The following is a 24490-nucleotide window of genomic DNA, read 5'->3' as shown; positions in this document are numbered from 1 at the left end:
TTTTTGAGGGAGTAAAAAATGTTATCAGGCTTAAATGAACCATGAATGGGTTTCCCATCTGCACTGGGAAAAAAACACTGAAGTTTGAAAACCACTTGTTAACAAATTAACTCAAGCTCTGTGAAATACAAGATCTTCAGCCTGCTGGTGCTCCCCTGACATGGCACCTCCTTTCCAAAGGACTCACTTTCCAAAGGAGTGGATGGGCACTTCTTCATGGGGACCTGCTCCACCAAGCTCTGCCTTGCTTGGCCACCAGTACCTCTGTCCCCCATCAGTTCCCATTCTCTACTACTCATTTCTTGTTCTCAGACTGCAGGCTTTTGCAGGGAGAGGCTGATTCAGAACTGCTTTTGCCTCCCCTCCACAGCACTCTATCCTTTCAACTCAAACTTTTGACATTTACTTTCTCATTAAGGAGGACTTGTTCACTTTCCTTGTCTGCTTTCACTTATCAGCTTAGTGCAGTGGCAGGCGTTATTAAGCACGGCTTCTCACTTGCACAATGAAATCTCGGATGAGTGAACACTCTCATTGTTGGGAACCCAGTAGAAATCACAGAATCATCTTAACATCAAACAGGCTTATTGGATTTCACTGTAATGCCAACAAGCTGTCACTGTCACCACAAACCCTGCCTGGGTGTCACTCATGGCTATGGGGTGCTGGTCGATGAGAAAATGAACATGAGCCAGCTTCAGTGTGCGCTGGCAGACCAGAAAGCCAACCGTAACCTGGGCTGCATCAAAAGAAGTGTGACCAGCAGGTCGAAGGAGGTGATCCTGCCCCTCTACTCTGCTCTTGTGAGACCTCACCTGGAGTATTGTGTGCAGTTCTGGTGTCCTCAACATAAAAAGGACATGGAACTGCTGGAACAAGTCCAGAGGAGGCCACGAGGATGATCAGGGGACTGGAGCACCTCCTATATGAAAACAGGCTGAGGAAGTTGGGGCTGTTCAGCCTGGAGAAGAGAAGGCTGCGTGGAGACCTCATAGCAGCCTTCCAGTATCTGAAGGGGGCCTATAGGGATGCTGGGGAGGGAATATTCATTAGGGACTGTAGTGATAGGACAAGGGGTAACGGGTTAAAACTTAAACAGGGGAAGTTTAGATTGGATATAAGGAGGAAATTCTTTCCTGTAAGGGTGGTGAGGCACTGGAATGGGTTGCCCAGGGAGGCTGTGAATGCTCCATCCCTGGCAGCGTTCAAGACCAGGTTGGACAAAGCCTTGGGTGAGATGGTTTAGTGTGAGGTGTCCCTGCCCATGGCAGGGAGGTTGGAACTGGGTGATTTTAAGGTCATTTCCAAATCTAAGTATTCTATGATTCTATTTACAGGCAGGAAGAGCAGCTCTGAGAGCACTCAATTGTAAACTGAAGGACTATGAAAGAGAAGCATCAATTACAAAAGCTAATTGCAGCCCTATTGTTATTGGCTTAGGAAGTCCCTGATAGGAGCAGTCCTACTTGGGGCTTGCTCTTGTAGCAACAACTCTCAAAGCTCAGGAGCTGTTGAATGAAGTTATTTGTGTGTAAAACTTGTGTAGTTGTCACCATGAGACAAGCACCAGCTGTTGAGTAAGGATATGGAGTCTCTACTTTTCAGAGGACAGAAGGCCACAGTGTGCCATTTGTAGGGCCTTGGCCACTGCATTTCACTTTAGTATCTCTACATCATTCAGTAATTTGTATTTAACTAAAGCATCTCTTCCAGAAAGGCCTTTAGAGTCCCAGTCCAAAAGGAAAAGGTGCACAATAATATACTTTTTCTTTACTGGTAGTATTGAATTCTGACTGTTGTCAAAGGGTGGGTGATGTTGCAGCTAACTGGTTATGTTTGGTTTGGTGACGCACTGTTCCTGTGCCCCTTGCTCTGTAATACTGAGAGCTCTCTGAAACAGTGCCTGTCCAGGTCCTCACAGAGACAGAAGCTCCGGAACCAGCTTCTCCCTTTACATTTTGCCTCACCTCTTACAAGACAGCTTTGTTCTCTGATGGACTGTATTCTCTGCTCTTCAAATAGCCAAAACAGATACACCTGAATAGGTCTGTAAGTGGGATTAAGGAATTGTGCTGCCTCCTTTGTATTCAAAAAAGTCTTTCCAATGCAGCTTAGGTGGAAATTTAGTACCTCCTTCAACTTCCCATGTGAAGCCTGGTGAAGAACCAACACAGCTGTGATTGACTGCACATGGTCTTGCTATGTCCTGTATAGGTACAAAACATTTCACTGAACCTAATCCAAACAGGTAAAACCCTGTTATGCACCAGAGCAGCCCAGCACAGCTGCTGGAGTTAAGGCCTCACTATTCACACCCCACTGCTTAAGAGTTATTTAGTATTATGCTAGCGCATGGGAAACCTTTGCAATGTAACCCGTACTGCACTCAGAGCTCAGTCCTAATCAGTTTGCTGTTGATAGCTCATGAAAGCTAAAGACATTCCAGCCTTAGAGTGTAGGGATGTACCTGATTGCCCAAGGTCACAAGAAACCAAAGGCAAAGCAACATAATTGCCCTTCTGTGTTATAGTTCGAGACATGTAATTGATTTATATCCCTTTGGTTGACTCCACTGTGAATGACAATTTGAGTGGAGCGTGCCTTTAGAGGAGCAAGAAGCCCTTCTCACCTACCAACAGGGATGGCACTGGTCAAAGGCACTGAGCAGGCACCCAAGAACTGGGAGATGAAGCTGTGAACTGATTTCATGTACCACAAGTTGCTTTACTGTCATGTGCCAGTGTCAAGGGAGCTGTTAGGGAAGGAGAGGCAGGACAAGACATACATGGGGGGCTTTACTAGAGGTGAGAGACATCCTGCCTCTTGCAAACTTCAGACAGCATGGAAACCACTGTGGTATGTCCTACCCCAGTCAGTGTTTGTGCATATGCATGAACCCACATAAATATGCATTGCTAAAATCAGGGCATTTAACACACCCTCATGGTTTGTTCATTGGGACCTCTGCAGCGCAAGACTGATGTGAAGTTGTAAAATGTCCTGTGTGCTGTGATAACACCTGAGCAAATATTGATCCATGAGCAAGAAATACAGGCACATCCCTTTCCTCTCTGCCTGCCCTGCCTGCCACTATCTTGGTCTCCTATTCACTTTCTGCTTGTGAACAGTCACTCCAAAGCTGGGAAGCAGTGCTGTGGGGTAAAGAGCAAATCAACTTTCTTGTTCTTCTCTCCTTCATACATCTTTCCTTCTCTATTTGATGCAGGGACTGTCTGGGCTGACTCTTTTAGCCTGTTATGCAAGAAGTCAGTCAGACCAGATGATCTTTAAGGAACCTCTCAAACCGGTGAAAAATAATCTGTACTTGGTACAATCCTATTTGCTGAAATGGAAGTGAGTCAGCAGAGATGTCACATCTGCTGTACACAGACAGGCAGACCTGGCCACTTGGAGATAAAGGCTAAGGAAAAGCATTTCTATAGAAACACAAACCCGTGTATCTAGGTTATACGCCGTCTTCTTTAAGTCCTGCAACGCCCTCTGCATGAACTCAAATGCGTGGCAGTCAACACAGGGACGACCTGGATAAAGGAAGAGAATACATCATAGTCACAGCACAGAATCTGGAGTGTAGCAGTACACAGGGGGAATACTTAAAGACCCTGTAATGACAAGAGAAATCCCATTTCACCAGGCACCCACACCGGCACATCTACAACGTTAAGGCTGCCTGTGGACAGGGCTGTGTGAACCCTTGTGCAAATGTGGGAGGACTGGCAAAAACACAACAGCATTTTGTTGTGTGGGAGTTTGTGAACATAACCCAGGCTTGATCCTGCCCAGTGTTCTGTGGTCTCAGGCCCCAGAATCTCCCCTTAAGACTGGAATCATCACCCTCCTCAGATCTGTGAAATCTCAACTGATACCCTGAAAACAGCAGTTTGCAGGGGTTCAGGAATCAGAGAGGCAGGTCTGCTTCTACAGGAGCTCTTACAGAGCAGCTTGGCAAGGGACAGCGCCAGATCTGTATTTGCTTCCTTTCACCTGCTGCTGTATTTTCTCTCTGCCAGAAATGCAAAGCATCCCACTGGCTCTGCAGCTGGTGCCAGTGTGTGTGCAGAGGGCAGTGCAGGGAAAAGGCAGAGGAGGAGACGAAGAGGGGGGTCTTGACAGTGATTCCAATGGCTCACTTCTGGAGCTGGGCATTTCTGCCCTGCCAAGACTCACCCTGCACTGATCTCAGGCCCTTTTGTTCACTCTCTAATACAGTTTCCTGGGCTGTCCTCCTTGGTGGAGGGTCCTTCTGCAGGCACAGCTCTGCCTGTGTCAGGTCAGAACCCCTGCCTGCTGGGAGCTCTGCAGTGGGAGAGCTCATTCCTCCAATCCAGGATGGGATGCATCAGCAGCACAGAGAAGCAGCACCACTGGCAGGAGGTTGGAACTGGATGATCTTGAGGTCCTTTCCAACGCAAACCATTCTATGACTCTATGAGAGAACAGATGTACCTGGGAGGAGGTGACAAGCAGCTGGGGAGGGTGGCTGCCTGTAAACTTCCACCCATGCAGCCCTACAGAGCATACACCCGCTCAGTACTTAGGGGACGGAACTAGGGCAGGGCTGATGTCTCAAGCATCTTGCACTAGAGCAACATGAATGCAGTTCCCCAAATAAAATAGGGGCAATGCCCCACTACCTGGAAAGCCTATAGTTACCGTCAGACTTCTGCAAGCAGAGCTGCCCAAGTGTCCTGGGTTCAGCAGTAGCAGTCATTTTTTCTCCTTCTTGGTAGCTGGTGCAGTGCTGTGTTTTGACTTGGCTCTAAGATGGGTTTTAAACTATACTAGCCAGAATCTTACAGTACCCCATAGCAGATACTTCAGGAAGATACAAGAATAAGCCTCTAGCAATGTCCTTTTAGCCTACCCAGAGGCTGGAGGATATCCTGTGCCTGGTTGGTGTTTCTATATTTGATAAGCCCTCCACAGATTTTTCTCACATTAATTTGCCCTGTGGCTTCCTGAATCCATGTAAACTTTTGGCATCTTCAGCATCCTGTGGCAATGAGTTCCACAGCTGAGCTATTCAGTGAGTGAACAAAATAACATTCCTGTCCGCTCCGAGGTTAACATCTGCTGCTTTCATTTCCTGCCTCTCATTTTTGCAGTGGAAGGGACAGTTCTTAAATATTCACCATCTTTGTCCTACTTATGACTTTCCTGCTCTCCATCACTCCCTGCCTTGGTGGCTTCTTTGCAGACACAAGCGCTGGGCTGCTGAACTGGCCTTAATCTTCCACCCTGGGGAGACCCCTCCCTTCATGCTCACAGTATTTTCAGTAGGATGCTCGTGGACATTTCCTCAATGTAATGATGCCTAAGGGTCTGTTTAGGTTTTAAACACATCTAAATCTGTGCTGTTGCCAATAGGAGCAATCCCACCCTGCTTTCTGCCCTTTGCTATGTGTTCTCACACTTTCCCTTGCTCACAGCAGAACTGACCATGCAGTTGCTGGTGCATCAGTTGCACTGATGTTTTCTCTTCAGATAAGATCCTGATCTCCAAGTTCTGGGGCCAGAACAAGAAATAGGACAAGGGCAGGAGGCCTGGTTACAGGGAGCAGAAGGGCAGAGGTTGCACAGGCTTACATCAGCTTAAAGCAATCATGAAACCAAACCTTAAGTCACGTCCTAGCAAAGTACAGCAGAGTGCTATTAATTCCTTGCTGACAGCTGAGAACAGACTATCATTCATAGAGAGACTTAACAGGTTTGTGGATTAACATAATGAGAATTATCAAGAGTCAGCTATAATTCTTTAAATGGGTCCTGTCAGCATGAAGACTGTATGTGTCTTTGTGTGTTTGGAAGAAGTGAGGGAGGAGAGCTTAAAATATGCTTCTTGGCTTCTTGTTGGTGACAAACTGGAACTGAAAGCACTGTGGAAGTCTAATTTACTTTCCCTTGCATGCACATGGTGTTTAGTCTTTGTGCTTCATGCACCTTGGCTAATGAAAACAGACTGACCAGCTTCTGTTCTTCCAGTTCCACATTTGAGCTTTCACAGTGAGTGATACGGGCTATAAATGCAATGGGAGGTTGGGGAAATGACTTCTTTTTTTTTCAGTGCATTGAGCTGAGCTTTAAAGAAGATGATCTGCAAACATGAGTAACATCACTTCATACTCCAACAGCCTTGTGCATATGCGAAGTGCTGTGTATGCAGCATAGGAACATGATTAATCATTGCTAATTAGCATTATTCATGAAGAGCTGGGTCTGGCTTGCAGGCTGGCAGAAAGTGTGCCAAGTGGAGAGCAGGTGATGGTACCCCAAGCCAGATACTGGTGCCACACGCATGGCAGGATCTGTCTGCACTGCTAAGAAGGACTGTGACTCACTGTCATGCTTCTCTCCTGTGCCTCCTGCACCTCCCACACTCACATGAGAGCACTTCCGTCCCTCTCCTGCTCGTGGTGCTGTAGGAGGGACACATTTCTCCCATCAAGTGGGAGACAAAGGCTGTAGTGTTGTGTGGTCCATGAGGGATTGTTCCTCCTAAAGGCAAGTTCCCAGTCCCATGTTGCACATCTGGGAACAGATATAATCATGGAGCATCCCACTGGGCTGCCCTGCAGAAGGACACTTAGAATGGTCCATGAACATCATCTATCCCCATCAAGAATGTATACTAGAGCTCTTTTTATTCACTTGTGTCATTTGGGATCCCACAACCACCAGTCTACCTGGGCTGACAGTATGGATTTCAGCGCCAGCAATAGGGAATGTGCTCCAGTAGCACTGCCCCCAAAATGAGTCACTGCCCAGGAGGATCAACTCCCTGATGAGAAATACCCAGTGCAGCTGACATCAAGCAGGAAAAGATCCAGGAATGTCTGTACTAGATCACATCAAAGGTCTGCCTGGCCCACTGCCCTGTCTCCCATGAGTGGCATCTTTTGTACTGCATTAGATGTGTCTAGGAGCATTCCCAAGCTTTGAGAGCAGCTGGCATGGGATCTCTGGAACAGTAAATTGTGTCTTTCAGACAGGGAGTTGGCCTCTTGTCATGGACAAAAGAGTGCCAGGGACCATCCTAGCAGGTTACTAGTACAGACATCCCCATGACAGGGAACATCACTGGGGACTGGTTATGGACATGACCTTTGTGGTTGGCAATGGATGCCAATGAAAAAGGATAAGAACAGGACAAGATGTATCCCCAAAGACCCTCTCAGGCCTGAGGAATATGCTGAGGCAGCTCCTGAGCCAAAAGGACTGCTGCTGTATCTAACAGCCATTTCTAAGTTTTTTTTCCTGGAATTTTCCCAATCAGTTCTGCAAACTTCCAGCATTCAGAGTGTCCCAAGGGAGGAGTTCCACAGGTTAACTATGAGGAACAGCCCCAGTAGGCAAAGGATGGTACCTGAAGCACTCAGCAGTTATGCAGCACTCTCTCAACAAGTGGCTCATTAGGAGCATCCTCAATTCCTTGTTGTTTTAAACTCTGTCCCTGCAGCAGCACAGAACAATTTACAATTCATGGCCAGCTGACAGTCTTCCTCCTGGCCTGGCCTCAGTCATAAATACTGTTACGTACTCATAGCGATGCTACCAGCCTCTGTACTCAGGACAGAGCAGCACATCTCTGCAGATACTGGCCACATTCTGCCCTTCATCCCTCACTCTCACATGCAGGAGTAAGACAAGGCAAGGCATCTTCCTCAAGAGCTCTTCAGGGGACTTGGCAGCCTGGCCAGAGGACATCAAAGAGATAACTCCTTGAGACTGGGGTCAGACTGGCCAAGAGTTCTGCTCTACAGGTAAAATGGGAGTTCGCACTGCACAAGCAGAACAAGGAACCACTATAAGCTTCTTCCCCAAAATCTCCTCTGCTAACACAGGCACACAAAGGCACATATAATTTCTTTTTCAACCATGATTTTCTCCTTGAGGAGACAGAGAGGAATACTTGTTATAAAAGTTATTAAAATCAATCAATGCCCAGAAAACAGACCACAACAGATCACAGAATAGAGATGAGCCTGGTTTAGATCAAAACTTAGGACTTACAGAAAGAAGAGAGTGTGATAAAGGAGGGAATCAACATGTAAGTCCAGAGACAAATACTCATAGGTGTATTTGAAAGCTGGTAATGGAATTATAGGAGAATAAAATGCAATGACTAAATCAGGTCTTGCATTAAATGCTTTGGTAGCCAGGTATACAAAGCAAGCATGACTAAGAACTAGAGGTTGGTTTGTATGCAATTACCTTCCTATGTTTTATCTCTCCCAGAGGATATGTTAAGTTTCCAATGAGTGGCTACTTCCCACTTCCTGTCACCAAAACACCCTGAGAACATTGACTCCATCCCCTCATATCTTTGAATTATTGCCTCATTTTGGAGCTGAGAAAGTTTAACTAGAGACTTGCTCAAAATGACAGAGGAAGCTGATACAGAGCTGTGATCCCAACCCAGGAGCTCCCTGGCGATAGATGCATTGCAAGTAACTGTCTGGGTAAACTCCCCCTCTGTCAATCTGTAGTAGTCACAAGAAAGTTGAACTTGACCTATTGTTCCAGCCAAATATGAAAATAAGCGAAGAAATGTCCTAGCAGAAATAAACACAAGTTTTCTTCTAATGCTATCCCGACTAGCGAGGACATTACATGTATCGTGGCAAATCAGGAAGCAAAACTCTCTCTAGAAGCAGATCTAACAGACCTACAACCAAAGAGCTTTGAAAACAAGCTCCACTTAAATTTACAGTATGCAGTTAGCATCTTTTCCTATATAGCTACTAATCCTTTGTTTGCTTGTTGTTTTTATAAGCATTGTTGTCGTGTGCTTTGCTGACACGTTACAAATGCATCATTACTCCCTCTCTAACCAGGCAATGCAGCGTCCCCCTGGAGCTCAAGGTCTGTGTGGCTGCTGTGGGCGAAGTGGAGGGAAGCACGCAGGACACGGGGCAGCAGGAGGGCACGAGTGCACGGCAGGTACGTACTTTCTGCAGGAATGACACTCCCGGAGTCCTGGCTGGCCCCCACAAGGCTCACACTTAGCAGGGCAACCACCGAGATGACCGGGATGGCCACACGCGTCACGCTCCAGGCAGACGGCAGCGCCATGGCTCTCAGCAGTAATTCCAGCTATCTTCCCTGCCTGGAACGAGGAGAAACAGTGAAACTCAGCAGTTTGCTCCCCACAAAGGAGAGGATGAGATGCGGTAAGCTCAGACCCGCACGCACACACAAAACCGCACGCACGCATCACTGCAGCCGCACGCCACAGGCTCGGATGCACCCCAAGGACCGGATTGCCAAGTACCTGATCTTTCTCTTCACCTGTGTGTCAGACCCTGGGAGCAGCTGAAGCGAGGAGGAGAGGCTCCAGCACCACTCTGAGCATGCGTCCCCTCCGCACCCCCTCTTCCCTGATTAGGGTCATTGCCATGGAGATTTGCTATAGCAACACTGAAAAATTGGAGCTGCCAAGAGGAGAAGATTTAAAGAGACCACAGTGCCTCTGCTGTACTCCTCCTCTGCCTCTGCTCCTCAAAGGCCATGTCCTCTCAAACACTGGCTGCTGCCCATAAGAGGGTCTTAGGCAATTTTTATGTTGCTTTTGCTCCCAAAGGGTCTGTGCTGAAACACCCAGCTTCCATCCCTTGCTTTAGCTACAACTCGCTCAGAATGAGGTTTTTCTTTCCAGGAGGTTTCAAAACAGATGAAAACTCAGACGTTTGCTTGGAAAAATGAAGATGCAGGGCCTGCCGATGGCACCCTGCACTCTGGGGAACACTTCATTAGCAGCTTCATTTAACTGCACTGAACACGGAGCCTGGGGGAAAACAGCAACATTGGCACAGGACCGAGGCAGGAGTATGGATCCTGCGCAGCTTCACACTAGGTAACCATGATAACAGCCCAGCCAAAACCCACGCACCGCACAAGTTTGAGGATGCTCGCTTCAAGCTCAGCTCTTGGTATGGGATTCTGCTAATAGGCTGTGTCCTGCCCAAGCTCAAGCACGAGCCCTCCTGGATAGGGATCTCTGTAAGTATTTAGAAAGAGGAGGTGATACCTTTTGCAAAAGAGAGAGAAATGCTCTCAACACCTGTTTGCCCCAGAGCATGGTTAAAGACTCCTCTTGCTATGTATCTGTCCCATTCGTGGCTCACGGGAGGACACTCTGCCTCCTCTCAGGAGGGAGCAGGCTCCATCCAGCCTTCCTGGTCTGTACAGAATAATTAACCTGCTAGGCTGCTTCTATTTGACTTGTTCCTATGGCTTCCTTAGAATTACCTCTTACATCCCCCATTGCGATGCTTATGCTTCTGGGCCATGCTTGTTTAAAAGTTGTCTCAAAGAACTCCAGGCTCTTGAACAGTCTCTGGCAAAGTGGTATTACTTTATTCAAGCCATAGAGGACTTTGCAGGGGGACAGCCCAGAGCTGTGGAAGCAGTTCCTGCAAGAATGAGACACACTGAGCAAATTCTTAGCCCAAAGTGCAACTGAAACTCTGCTTTCCTTGTGTGGAAGGTCCTAATAAAGACCCCCAGTCAATGGGGTCTTCATAGGGTGAGTCAGGGCACACATGTGCACCAAAATGGCTCCACTGACTTTATGAGAAGTTGAGACTCTTAAGCCAAGCTCCGAAGTTGGGCGCTCAAAGTGAGGTTGTGTTGTTGGCCCAGTTTAACATTGTTCATCTCTTCACAGGTCCCAGATGCCTGTAAAAGGAGCAGCTCCTCAAGAACCAGGATATAATGGAACAGCATTGTACAGTTTTACTCACCTAGGTCTGGTCACATAGTCTGGCCCTGATCTGTAGCTTTAAATAACACCAAATGGAAATTCTGGCACAAAATCCAATCCTTATATTTCCATTCACCCTGGCATATGTGTTTCTTGCACATGCCCTCATTATGGTCCCACCATACTTTTCATACAGGAGCTTCAAGTAAAGGATAGAAAGGAATTGCCTGCAGATGCAATAACCTTTGATAAGGTGAAAAGCACTGTTTGTTCTAATATTTTTTCAAGATATCAATATATTCTTTTTTTTTAAACTGTAACTTTTTTGTAAAATATATTTCATCATTGCTTGGTGCTTTCAGTAGGTAGAACAGCAGTACAATCCACAGTGAGAGAAGGAATCTGGCATCTCAAGCAGGAAGGGTAACCATAAAAGTAAGCAGAGGTGTTACCCATCTTAAACAACTGCAGAAAGTATAAAAGGGGATCAGAGATCTTGGGAAAACTGTGAAATAAAGAGAAATGAAGGTCCTGAAATATGTCATTCCCAGCATGCCAAGACTCCAAGGATGCCTACATATATCTTGTTATTAGGGTCTGTATACCACAGCAAAGTTTTGCATGGTTGTATATGCATCCAATAAAGTTTGCCTGTGAGAGGCTGGATTGTCTTTGTCTTGGTTTCTGACTGCTCAATCACCCAATGTCCAGAATTAACAGTGTGATAACACCAAAGCAGTCCTTGCTGAATAGCACCACTCCCACCCAGGCAGTACAACAGCACAGAACCTGCTCCCACTTGTGACAGTGGGGGGATCTGCAGTAGGGCACTCTCTATTCACCATCTAATGAGGTGGAAGGTGTCATTTCTGTGTTACAGCACATTACTTTAGCTTTTTTTTTACTTGCTGGGTGCCAACATGAAACAATCAAGACATTGTACTTGCAGAGCTGGGCCAGGTTTTGTGTCAAATTACATGGTCTTTAAGAAAGCATAAGAAAAGTCTCCAGTTCCTGTTGCTAACAGAACTGCGTGGTCCAAGATGCAGTTCTCAGTTCACAGGGAAGAGGAGCCAGTCTGGATGGAAAAATTCTATAGATCTGTGTTGTTCTATCACCTCCAGCAGTGCTGAAGAAGACAGAAGCATGAAGCACTTGCATGTCTTGCTTTCTATTACATCCACTGTTGCCTACCACTATGACTAAGGGATACCAGTACTAAATTTGCTTTGAAGGATGAGAAAAATCCAAGGGATTCATAGGGGTCCATTCCTGGCTGAAGAATGTCACAGTGAATCCCAGAGGGCTTTTGGCAATACATATACTTAATTTTTCTACAGAGAATCCATGCCTAATTGTGAATTGCTAACAAAAGAAGAGTTTCCTCCAAAATAGTCAGAAACATTAAGCTATTTCTTGGGAAAATGATGAGTATGGAGAGATGTCTGGTAGCTCGCTCTTATTGATGCCTATGTGTTACAGGTATTGAAGGTTACATCTTTGCAGTGGAGGAAGAAAATGCATATACCTCGCTAAAATCACTAACATTAAAGGTCTGAGTTAAATACGTGTGCATAAAAGGAAGGTGCAGGCAAAAGTTCTAATCTTAGAGCTCTATTATTATAGTCATGGATACATATGGCAAATAGGGTGGTTAATCCCAGCCTAATATGAAGTGCTAAATCATTGCCTGCTAACATGGCCAGAAACCCTTTGTTAAACTCAAACAGAAAAAGAAAGCACAGAGACAGAAGAATCTGTGCCTGGTTACTATTACTTGAATAATAGAATGGCAAGAGAACACAGGCACAACCCCAGAAAGGCCAAGAAGCAAAACCAGATGCAAATAGTGAGAAACATGAAAAATAGCAAGAAAGCATTCCTTGAACACACAGGCACTAAGGAAGACAAAAAACAAGTGAAGAGTTTGGTCTCTGTTCAGCAGACAGGGAAAGTTAATCAGGTTGATGCCTAGAAAGCGATACAGGACTTACCAACCAAAACCAGGTGAACTCATGAGCAGGAGGCAAGCACAACTAACACCAGTGAACATGTCTTAGGTAAATTTGCCCTGGTTACATATGCCTGTAGGTGTGTGCAAAGTCACTTTTCTGTGTTTCAATCTGCCTACAGCTCTCTTTTTACTCAGGGCTATCACTAGACCTACCTCAGGACATCTAAATAAGAAACTAAAGCAACCACCATCAGCAATTATTGCTGAGAGCTCAGGGAAGATGTGAGTTATACCAGCCCTGGAAAAGGTTAAATGCAGTGACTATCTTTAAAAGGAGGAAGAGGAACTGGAAAATAACACAGAGCAGTTTATGGTCAATCCCTGAGAATGTTTTAGAAGCAGTGATCCCACCAAGTTTCTAACTACTTGGAAAACAAGAACTGGAGTTGCACATAAGAGCTACTTGCCAAGAATCAAGTCAAACCAGTTAAGTTTCCTTCTGTGACATGGTAACAGGCCTTGAAGGTAGGGAAAGCCAAATTTAATCACCTTCAGGAAGATTTGGCTCCATCCCTGGCAGGGGTGTTGGAACTGGATGATCTTAAGGTCCTTTCCAACCCAAACCCTTCCATGATTCTATGATTCTATGATTTCTATTGCTGCATCACACAGCATTGTCAGAAACAGCTAAGGAAACTGCTCTGAGGCCAGCAGAACCAGCTGGGTCACTGCTGAGAGTTAGCAATGGGTCACTGTCCCCATGGAAAGATCTATCACATTGGGATTGCAGAGACCCACTTAGTTCAAGTTATTTAATTATTCAGCATTTCATTAGTCAGCTGGATAATGAATAAGCAAATTGGTTGTTTAAGAAGAAACATCAGCCTGGTGGTTCTAAGCAATGCTGGGGGAGAGGATTAGAATAGTAAATCATGCAGACAAGTTGGAAAAAGGGTCTAAAAACAGAATACAGTTTTATAAGGATGAGAACAAGGTGCTACACTTCATCAGGAGTCATCAACAGCTCGTATTTGGAATGAGGAACAGCAGGTTAAGTGGCACTTCTGTGGTGGAGCTAGGGAGTCATGAGTTGGAATCAGTCTACAATGATCTGTCGCTGCCAAAAAAGGGCAATTATACTGGATATACAAAATGAAGCACAAGAGCTTAGACTGCCTTCAGCAGCAGGGCTGAGTTGTAGAACTGCATCTGGTCTGGTCAATGCAATGCTAGGTACTGGCAGAGACACCAAGAGCAGCAGAAATAAGCAGAGGTGTAATTGCATCAAGGAGGCACCACCAAAGCCCCTGGAAAACTTCTTAATGATAGGGAGAGCGTGGGGACAGATTATCTCTGGAAGACAGGGGGATATTTAAGCCTGTAAGTATAAATTAGGCATTATTAGGAATGGCATTGGGATAGGTGGCCCTGCATAAAGACAAGGGATGGGCTGCGTGATTTCTTATGCATACCTCCTAGTTTCTTGTGATTCTACAATTACAAGAATCATTTTGCTTTCCAGGCAGCCACTTCCTAGTTCTTGGTGCTGTAATTCCAACATAAACACAGACACCCCTGGGACAAATACATTGCCCTCGGGCAGCATCTGAAATCCAGGCTAACTATTTCTCCTTCCTCAGTTATCAGGGCAAAGGCAATGTTTTTTCTGGTCTAAGCAAGTATGATGGCTAGAGAACATTGCCATTTTAGGATGGGTCACTGATAAAGCAATTCAGAGACATTTGGCTGCAGGGCAGATGACAGTGCCCACACCTTCTTAATCCTCCTTTAAATACTTATTTCACAGCCCCGAAGATGGATTGAGAGGTGAGAGGCTGGTGCACTGCAGGTCTTGTATTGTCTTTTTCTCTGACAGCAATCACCGACCTGAGAAGGACAGAAAATTAAAGCACCCAATACTTACCTTGTCCCTTATGCCATGAGGCAATGATTCACCTTCACTTGATAGCTTGGTATCTCCTTTAAACACTAAGTCAGAGGTTTGGCGAGGGGAAAAAGTCTCCCTCATGAAATGACAAATGTGTTCCTGGGATCGTTGCCTGACAAGTTCCTCATCTTACAGCTTCCTGGAAAACCCTTCAGGAATCCAGCCACAAACCAGACCTTGGTCAGAATTAGATGCTTCGAGACACTGCGGCTGTCCCAGCAAAGTCCACATGACTCTGCAAAACGGGGATGTGGCTGCAAATAGGGAGTATGGTAGACACTTAGCACCCTTAAAGCAGGAACTAGTCACCTCCAAGAGACTTCTTCCACCACTGTATAAGATGTGGGAAAGCAACCAGACTTGACCAGTTCTCCAGAAATCAACTGAAGCCAAGTGTGACAAGCATCTTTAAACACCTTCTAAAGCCTAGAATGCTTTATGTTACACAGGAGGGGCTGCTGTCGAGCTAGTGTGAAATGAAGCTCAGCTCAGGCTTTTATTTCCAAGAAAAAGTAAGAGCCATTGGCAAAATACCAGCTTTCCTAGTTTATATTTGAGGTTTGTATTGGACTGCTGGAAATCCAGCAACTGAAATCACTGCGCTGGACATGGGGTAAATTTACAGCATAGGCGAGGGTTGTGTACTGTTTGTGTACTCTTAGTCTGAATGCCACTGACAATGAAGCTGAGCTATTTGTCTTGCTACTGCCAGTCTTATCCCTGTCTAGGAACATACGAGCATGTCATTTTTTACTGTCTAGAGAACTGAGTGTAAAAATCCCTTCTGAATCCAATGTGCTCTGATGCCAGGAAGAGCCTGTTTTTTGTCTTAAGTGATGGGACTTGGGCATGTTGTTCTGTGGCTATCCAAAGCAGAGGAACAAAAGGCAGAGGCAGTTCTCCTCTGTTTATGTGCACACAGAAAGGGGAGGTGGGCAGATCTCATTTTATGTTAGAAAAGCTTTTGACTTCTAGGATGTGGTTTAGCATTCCACAGATAAAACAGTTTGATTTTACATCATATATAAAACAAACCATACTTTAAATGTGTAATACACCAGCTCTCAAAGGCATTTAAACATTGTTCAGTTCCCACTTGGATGCAAGACTGAATTGTGCATCAGTTATATTCAGTGCTGTTGGCTGAAACCAGATACTCTTCACAAGCCAGATACTTCATTACAGTGTATATAGTCCAGGATGAATGTAAGAGCTGCTCAGGCAAGAAACCCTGTGTATCAAATTTACTGCATGGATGAAGTTCTCTTTAACTGGGGAAGAGAAATAACCCCCAATGCACAGAGCTTTGAAAGTCAACTTAGAGCACTATGGATGGCCTCCAATGAAAGCCTTGACTATGAGCACTCACAAATGCTGGTGACCTTTCCTTTGGTTCCAAGGTTTGTGTCTCTCACCAGCCCTTATATCAAATTGAAAAGGTTTCAGAGTGAAACCACGGTCATCGTTTTAGGTTATGGTCAAGAGCTGAGTAGCTATAACCTCACTAAACCTGGGATGACTGGGAACTTTGAGGTCTGTTGGGATTCGTGCAAAGGAAAATGCTAAGTTTCACCAGGCTCAGTGCAAAGCCACACAAAATGACAGCTCTTATCAGTATTGTTTGCCCAAATGAACATTGGTTTGATAAAAGGTTAGTCCAGATGTAATTTATGTTAGCATACCTTTCCATTACTTTGGACTAGCCACAGTTCTGTTACACAGAAAAGCTCCTACACTTGCTCTGTTGTAGAAAAGCCCCTTAGATAAATGTGCACATCAAAATGTCATGCAATAAAAATTCATTGAATTTAAAGCTACACAGAAGCTGTGTTTTGGCCATACTTTCTCTAAGAATTAACACAAGACCCTAACTGCTGTAAAGCAATAATTGACATTTCACAGGGCAAAAATACCTCAGTGATGGGACTCCTTCATTTCTCTGTCAGTGACATCTACTGGTGTTTGCATAGCCAAATGTTTAACGGAGTTTGGGAATAAAATAAAGGAATAGTGTAAAAAATAAAGTACTAGTATTTAAAAAAAAAAAAAGAATATAGCATCAATGCTTAGAAAACGTGTAATAATTATGTGTAGCTCGGGGCTGAGGCTGCCATGCTGTTGGCCTGAGCATGAACATAAGTGTTAAGTTCTCCTGTTAATGTGCACATACAGATTATTCAGACACCCCCCCCCACCTCAACACAAGAACCTGAACACTGTCTTCCCTTGTGTCCTGCTTACCCTGTGGAACAGTCCAACTTGCATCAGCAGTCAGCAGCCTTTCCAGTTGATTTGGTCTCTAAAAGAAGAGTGAAGCTATATAAAGAATACCAAGAGAGCTGCCAGTCCTGTTCCATTTTCAGAGTCTATCAACAAAGAGAACAAGCTATAGTTTTGTTGCTTACATGACCAGAAAAGTGCAGTATCACTTACTTGGATTTATACAGCAACAGGTGCTCAGGTTAATGAAGACAAGCTGCTATATTAGTAGGTGTTTAGCAAGTCCATGGTTCAGAGCAGAAATCAAATATGACAGCCTTGACTATCAGGAAAAAGAAGTGTAGGCAGACCAATGTAAGAAATAGAATATATGTGGATATTTGCCTTTTCTTTCTCACAGCACACATGTCTGGAACTGTTTTTTCTCATGTTTTAAGCCACTTCTTCAGGAGCTTAGAGGCCTTGAAAATACCATCTCTGCCTCTCCCTATTGGAAAAAAGTCACAGCTGGAACAGCAAGCTGCAGTTAGAAGGTTAAGGGGTACCTACATGGATATTAAACTGCAAACCTATGCATAAAACCAAATAGCATGCTTGAAACTGGAGGAACAGGCCAGCATATTTTACACTGTGATCTTTATTTAATGATTTCACAGCACCTGCAGGTGTGATGGCCACCTTCCAGTGCTATTGGCACGATAATGGCTTTGCCTCAGACAGCTTTCAGTGTAGTCACAAAGCAAGAGACTATCATGTGATGTAGTACAGGGAATAAATCATGATAAGGTGGACAGCAAGAAGGATGCATGTATGTTCTGATAGAGCCATAGAATGATTTGGGTTGGAAGGGACCTTGAAGCTCATCCATTTCCCACCCCTGCCATGGGCAGGGACACCTTCCACTAGACCAGGTTGCTCCAAGCCTCATCCAACCTGGCCTTGAACACTGCCAGGGATGGGGCAGCCACAGCTTTTTTTGGGCACCCTGTGCCAGCACCTCACCACCCTCACAGGGAAGAAATTCTACCTAATATCTAACCTAAATCTCCCCTCTTTCAGTTTAAAAACATCCCCCCAGTGGCCCTATTAAATACATATGAAACAACAGTTTGGATTTAACAGGGATCTTTGAATTTTGGGGGAAAAAATACATTTCTTTTAGGAGACACGGTGCTAGTTTCAAGTATGATGGGAAGAGAAAGCCTGTTAGCAGTAACCCTTTCAATTTTTCATGTTACAAATGTCAGGCTTTCAGAGGGCAGAGAAAATACTGTAAGAGGCAAAACAGTGCCAGAGCCATCAGAAACATAGGACCATAAGTTTGGAAGGCATTTCCCAGATCAGTATCATGACAAACAATCACTTTCAGACATTTTTTTTTCACATGCACAAGTGTTTTCTACTCATGAGTGCCTCAGTGCAAGGTTTCTTTATGGCACAGGAGAGAAAATCTGCACATCCCATGGTCAGCACATGGGTAACTAGGACAGTTATGCAGTACCTCAGGACAGCAAACTAGGCTTGAGCAAAAAGCCAAGAGGTTGAGCAAAACTCTGCTGCTACTTTGGTGGGTTTGAGCAAGAGGTAAGGCAGAACAGTCATTCAACTGAAGGAAAATAGGTAAGGTGGGCTTTAAAGGAGCATACAGCAATTTCCACTCGGAAATTCATGATTCTAATGGATCTTCTGCAGGCTGAAAGACTTCAATACTTTCAGATTCTGAGGAAGTCATTCTCTTCCTTGGAATGTTATTCCTCTTTCCCCATCAATTCCCCTCCTGACTGCTTTCCCTTGGGGCAACAGCTATCATGTCCTATGCTTCACTACCCCAGTTCTGTTGATGTGAACCAGAAGGTAGAGGTGTAGCAAAATGACTGAAGGAACATATTTCCACAGGGTCAGGTTTTCTTTTGCTCAAGATGGTGTCTGTGCAGATTTACACCAAGATTTACTGCTGTTTCCTGTTGTGCCAGAACATGTCATTACTCAACCCCTGGCAAAACCAGCAGCTGATCATGGCTGAGTTCCTGTCCACACCTATAACAAGCTGCTGAGATTACAGCATCCTGGTGGACACTCCGCAGATAACTCAGCTTTGGGAGCTGAGTTGTCACCACCTGAGCTCTTCTGGTACTTCCTCAAAGTTGTGCAATGGGAATGTTGGCTTCCCAAGTAAAAAGAGGCCCTTCCTCACAATGTCTTCCCTGGACCAAGGAATGAGATACCAGTGTTGCTCAGCACCATGTTCACTCACTCCATGGTAAATTGGAGTGCCACTCATTGCTCCTGAAGTGCTGCCAGCTGGACCTAAAGGGACTGCTGACCTGAGGAGTATCAGCCCCACTGCTCTCACTTGCAGTGACTACATACAGAGTCGTCAGGACTGGGGGCCAGCGCTTCACTGAGAAACCCCTGGGCCTAGAGAGGGCAATGCCAGACTGGAAGAGGGAATGGAGGTTGCACAGAGGGAGAGCCACGGCAGGTCCAGAGCAAAGCAGAGGAATACAGCCAAGCTAGAACAAGATGAGGACAGCCCAAGTGCAGCACAACCCAAGAAGCTCTGATCTGCTACAGCCAGGATCAGCTGAAGCCCTCCAAAGAGGGCTTTGCTCCACGAAGTCCAGAAAATACTCAGCCATGTGTAAGGACTGCTGCCCCTTTCCCTTCTCTGGGAGTAGAGCTGCAGGGGAGGCTTGCAGTTACCTTATTCTGCCAAGCAGCCAGATATGAGCTGTGTCAGTGCTCCCAACGCTGTGTAGACAGGCCTAGTGAAGAACACAGGGCACAGGAGATCCTTGCTGGAAGAAACTCATAAAGAAACTTCTTGCACAGAGCTTTCCTGCACCATGATGTTGAGCAGTTGCTGGTGGTAGCATTTAGTAGAGCTGGAACTGGCAAAGCTGCCTACTCATATCCTTATTCTCCTATTCTATCTATTCAACCTGCTATTTAGAGATGCAGTGGGTTAAAAATGGAGTGTTAAGGGAAGGAGTAGAAGAAACTAAAGGTTTTAATTAAAGAAGACAATACTCTTATGCAGGATACCAGGAAACTCAGCACTAAGGTATAAACCGTTTTGCTCCAAGTACAGCACACATATAACTCCTCATGGCACATACCTCATTACAGCTGACAGAACTACAACATGCCTGATATGTGCTCAGTGCAGACAGTAAACAGAAAGGACTTCCATCATCTTTAATACACAGGCAAAGCCTACAGGGACCACAATGTCCTGTCTCAATATAACTGGGTAAGTTGCCACAGGTAGATACATGTTCATGTTAGAGACAAAAGCCAGCTGCAAGTGCCACTAGAGCAGTGCTGGCCATAATTATCTTGTGGGTTACACTTGGCCAAGTCTCATTTAAAAGTCAAAGCAGGTAAATTTCTCCCCCACTTCAATACCAAGTAACAGATTTACTGAGCTGAGCCTTTACTGGTAACCCAGTGGCTGTGAAAAGAGTACTCTTTACAAAAAAAAAACAAACAAAAACAAGCCCAGAATAGACAAATACATAAAACACAGCTCTCCAGTTTCCTCTGTACATTGGGGCATACATGCTTGCAACATGAATTCCATAAGGCTGTCTTTTACACAGCTGCATTTCAAACACCGCTGAAGAGGTGATGCTCCTTAGCTGGCCTCCAGGATTCAGTTCAGCAAGTTTGCAGTTACACAGTCACATAGGTTTCTCTTTTCTACCTGAAGAAGCAGAGTTTCTGTCTGTAAGAGAGGGGAACAAAAACAACATCAAAAAGCAACTGTCAGCACTTGTGGCTTCAGGAGATGTGTGATGGAGCACACAGAGCTGTTTCACATCAACATCATACCTTCATCTTGGTTTGTCTATTATGAGTTGAAGCTGTAGCTGAGAATCAGTCTGATCCAAGAGAGGACTTTCCCTTTATTGTCATGGGACACACAAGCTATGGGAAACCCACTCACCAAATTAACCCCCGCTGGTGCAACCAGCTATATCCTTAATCTGCCTGTCTTGTGATTCTCATATGAGATGGAATTGCTGTGTGATTAAAGGCTCTGTTTTAAAAGCTGAGTTATCCACTGACCCACATCAGATAAAGGCACTTAGAGCAGAGCTGGGCTGCTTACCACCAGCCTTCTTAGTACAGCACAACCTGAAAATCTGTTGGACAGGTTTGTTTCCCATATGATAAATCACTAGACATAGCCCTGTGGGTTTATATTAAATCAGATATCGTTTTTGATTGTATCAGCTGCCCTGCAAAACTGGAAACATCTGATCAGACTTGGTTAGACACATAAAAGACACTCAATCACCACCTTCTAACCATCTCCCTGACATTGTTTGCAATGGTTTGAATAAGGGAGGTTGACAGTGTGCCAACAGCTTTGGAGCTAAGCCCCAAGGCTGCTTACCATCTTCTGTACCTTTAATAACATTTCCAAGCCTTTGTTTTCACTTTCATGGGCACATCTAACTTAATGTGCTGTGAACATTCCAAATAACCACTGACAGTATAGAAAGGAATAAAGAACAAAATGAATAGCACTAAATACAGCTTTTTTGACTGTTTTGAGAGTGATCCCAAACCCATTTGCACAGAGATTTGTTACCCCCTTGGTGGGTTAAAGCACGTGTAAAAAACCCACAAAAACTAAACCAGGGCAGGGTCCAGATTCTGAACCTACAAAAAGCCTTCTAAATTCCAGTTAAAATGCAGTTCCTGAGCTCCTTAAAGTTGTAATCCATGTCCGCTGGTAAATCCATCTGACAAATGGGTTGGAATTTTGAAGGAAGTGTCTAGCGTGCAGACTTAGAGCCACCTGTGTAGCTCATGGACTGGATTTGTTTTATTGCTCCCTGCTGGCCTCTGTCTTGAGCAGCTTTTCATGCAGTAGGGAGTTGGCTGTAAGCTGGATGAATGGCTTTGATGATAGCAGCTTCCTCCCAGCAGTACAAGAACCCTCCCCCCAGTTCATGATCAGAGCTGCACCTGCCATGTACTGTGCTTTGCCTGAGTGGTTCACCACAGATATTCCCAGAAGAGATCATCCAGAGTTGGTTACTGCTGTTAAAACAGCTAATGCAGCCTGCAGCCTGCTCCAGGGACCAGCAGCAACCAAACGGTGGAAAACAGTATGGAGGGGGGCAAACTGAGGTGGTATGTGCATGGGTAGAAGCCAGCCTCTCAGAGGTGGTCTGGGATACTTCACCCACTGCATGAGTAAAATGCAGCCACAGTGTCTATCAGTAAGTGATCATCATATCTGTGTAGGTTACAGATATGTCTAATCTCGTGAAAGGAAGGAGATATGAGGATGATAATGTTGATACAAGGATGATCAGGGGCTGGAGCATTTCCCATACAAAGACGGACTGAGAAAGTTGGGGCTGTTCAGCCAGGAGAAGAGAAGCTGTGTGGAGACCTCATAGCAGCGCTCCAGTATCTGAAGGGCACCTACAAGGATGGGGGAGAGGGACTGTAGCAATAGGACAAGGGGTGATGGGTTCAAACTTAAACAGGGGAAGTTTAGATTGGATATAAGGAAGAAGTTCTTTACTGTGAGGGTGGTGAGGCACTGGAATGGGTTGCCCAGGGAAGTTGTGAATGCTCCATCCCTGGCAGTGTTCAAGGCCAGGCTGGACAGAGCTTTGGGTGCCATGGTTTAGTGTGAGGTGTCCCTGCCCACGGCAGGGGGGTTGAACTGGATGGTCTTAAGGTCCTTTCCAACCCTAACCATTCTATGATTCTATGATATAGCCTATGTCCGCCATAAATGGCTATGTGACCTAGGCTACAGTCAGTATGCTTTGCAAGACACAATGCAGATAAACACAGGGCAAATTAAGTGTGAAAACTCTTGAGGTGTGCAATAAAACTATACGGCTTCCCCTGTAAAGACCTGCAGGGTGAGATCTGCAGGAAGAATTAAATGGGAATTTTCTCTCTGTGCTTTTGAGCATCACTCCCCCTCCAACACAGTTAAGATTTGCTTAGTCATCAACTAAAAGTCTTGCCTGTAAACAAAAGGGTTTTTCAAGGAAATGAGTGTCTCCGGTGGGAATATTTACAAAGGGAATTGTATTTTCAGGGACAGAAACATTTGCTTCACTAAGCAGTAAAAGAGATTAAAATAGTCCATGTAAAATATATATGTGGCTGAAAGCCTCTCAGTTTGCATCAAATTGGGCCACAACTGAATAATAAAACTAAGAACTGAAACACTGTAAAAGGTAACTCAAAAAAAACCCAACCCTCAACTATTAAATATTTCCACATCTTTTGAAGAGTTAGGCAGAATTCCTCCTTTAATGACTGGAATAGGCCTGTCCTAGTGCAGAGGCGCTGAAAGATCTCAATATGGATTCAATTATTTAGATTTCAAAGTGAAAGGAAGTAATAGGTTTGTTTTGGTGAGAATATACCATGGAGCCACATTTTCAGGCTTGCTGTCAGGTCTACAACTGTGGAAGTCAATAACAGGACATTCCTCTCAACCAAACCTTTGTTGTATCCTCATTTCCTCTCCTTGCCTGTCTTTTATTTTCATTTTTTAAAAAGTATTAAACCCCAGTTGCTCTCTCTAAGACTTTACTGCTACTCCTGCTTTGGAGAGCTATATTTTATCAAGCTTCTCTCTTGGTCTGCAAGCTGTAAGTGTCTCAAAGGTGGCACTGCCATGGCCACAAAGGCAGAGGAGATTTTAGGAGTTGAGATATTCTTGAATCAAGATTTAGAAATTCTGGTGAAAAGTTGAAAGCTTTGTAAAAGATGGCAAAGGTGCACTGGAACCACTAGAGCGCAAGCTGAACATCTTGTTTGGTCTCTGCGCACTGCTGAGCAGATGTATTCATTAGCAAGATTTCTTCATGAAGAAGCCCAAAATACAATCGACCTGTAATTATTGAACAGATTTTGTTTAAGTGTAAATGTCCTACATACCAATCTGGTTGTTCTGGAACGTTTGTTTGTTTTCTATAGTATGGCCCAATTCCAGGCATCTTCATTCCTACACCTGCATTTTCACCTAAACATCATGGACCCTGTTTGGAGTTACCTCAAAGCATTCTTCAAAGGTGCTAGTTCAAAGTGCAGGCTTTGAACTGTGAACAACCTTGACTATAGGACAGCAAAAAGGTTCGAGTGCCTTCTGTTGGAAAACCTGTGCAAGAGTGTAGATAAAGCACTTCAGCTAAAGGGTACACAGGAGGTGGGGGGAAAGCCACCCTCCTGAGACACAGCTAGTCACAGAATGCAGGTTGCAGTAGCAAGAGACAGATTTTAATTATCTCACAGAAAGAAGACACCAGCCTTGGCAAATTCTCCTCACTGACTGCAAGCCAAACAAGTTTAATTCCCTACACTGTTCTATTTTGTGGCATTTTTCATCATTATGGAGTCAGAGCAATGTAAGAAGTATCTACTTTACAAAAGATGATGTTTCCTCCCTTAGCCTCTCCTCGGGGGTAAAAGCATGTGCAGGGCAGTATTTTATTTTTGTAGTCTTTTTGTTTGAGCTGGCTCTCTCCTTTTGGGTAATAAATATAAATGATTCTCTCACCTTACTCCCTCTAACATAAAAACAAAGATGTGTGCTCAGCGTTTGGAATGAGAACAGCTAGCAATGTGAACAGCTGCAGCTCTGCAGGAGGACAGA

General features: G+C 44.9%; 1 protein-coding gene across 4 annotated transcripts in view; it reads right to left on the bottom strand.

Annotated features, from left to right (window-relative positions):
- The window catches only part of CUNH4orf48 (chromosome unknown C4orf48 homolog), a 30258-nt gene that overhangs the window by 1165 nt on the left and 4603 nt on the right, over positions 1-24490 (bottom strand). For 2 of the 4 annotated variants that reach the window (XM_057432289.1, XM_057432288.1), the window contains exon 4: positions 20361-20572. The exons of 1 other annotated variant lie outside the window; for it this stretch is intronic. In XM_057432289.1, coding sequence (XP_057288272.1) covers positions 20501-20572 — 72 coding nt within the window. In that variant the 3' untranslated portion in view covers positions 20361-20500. Of the gene's footprint in view, positions 1-3453; positions 3543-8969; positions 9128-9292; positions 9447-20360; positions 20573-24490 lie in introns of those variants that run through there. One more of the 4 variants, XM_057432291.1, reaches the window with a different exon arrangement.

This window comes from Pezoporus wallicus, unplaced genomic scaffold, assembly GCF_028554395.1.
Source record: "Pezoporus wallicus isolate ANWC-B61680 ecotype Strahan unplaced genomic scaffold, APGP_CSIRO_Pwel_v1 contig_8490, whole genome shotgun sequence".
Taxonomy (NCBI): domain Eukaryota; kingdom Metazoa; phylum Chordata; class Aves; order Psittaciformes; family Psittacidae; genus Pezoporus; species Pezoporus wallicus.
This window is presented reverse-complemented; position numbering and strand designations above follow the sequence as displayed.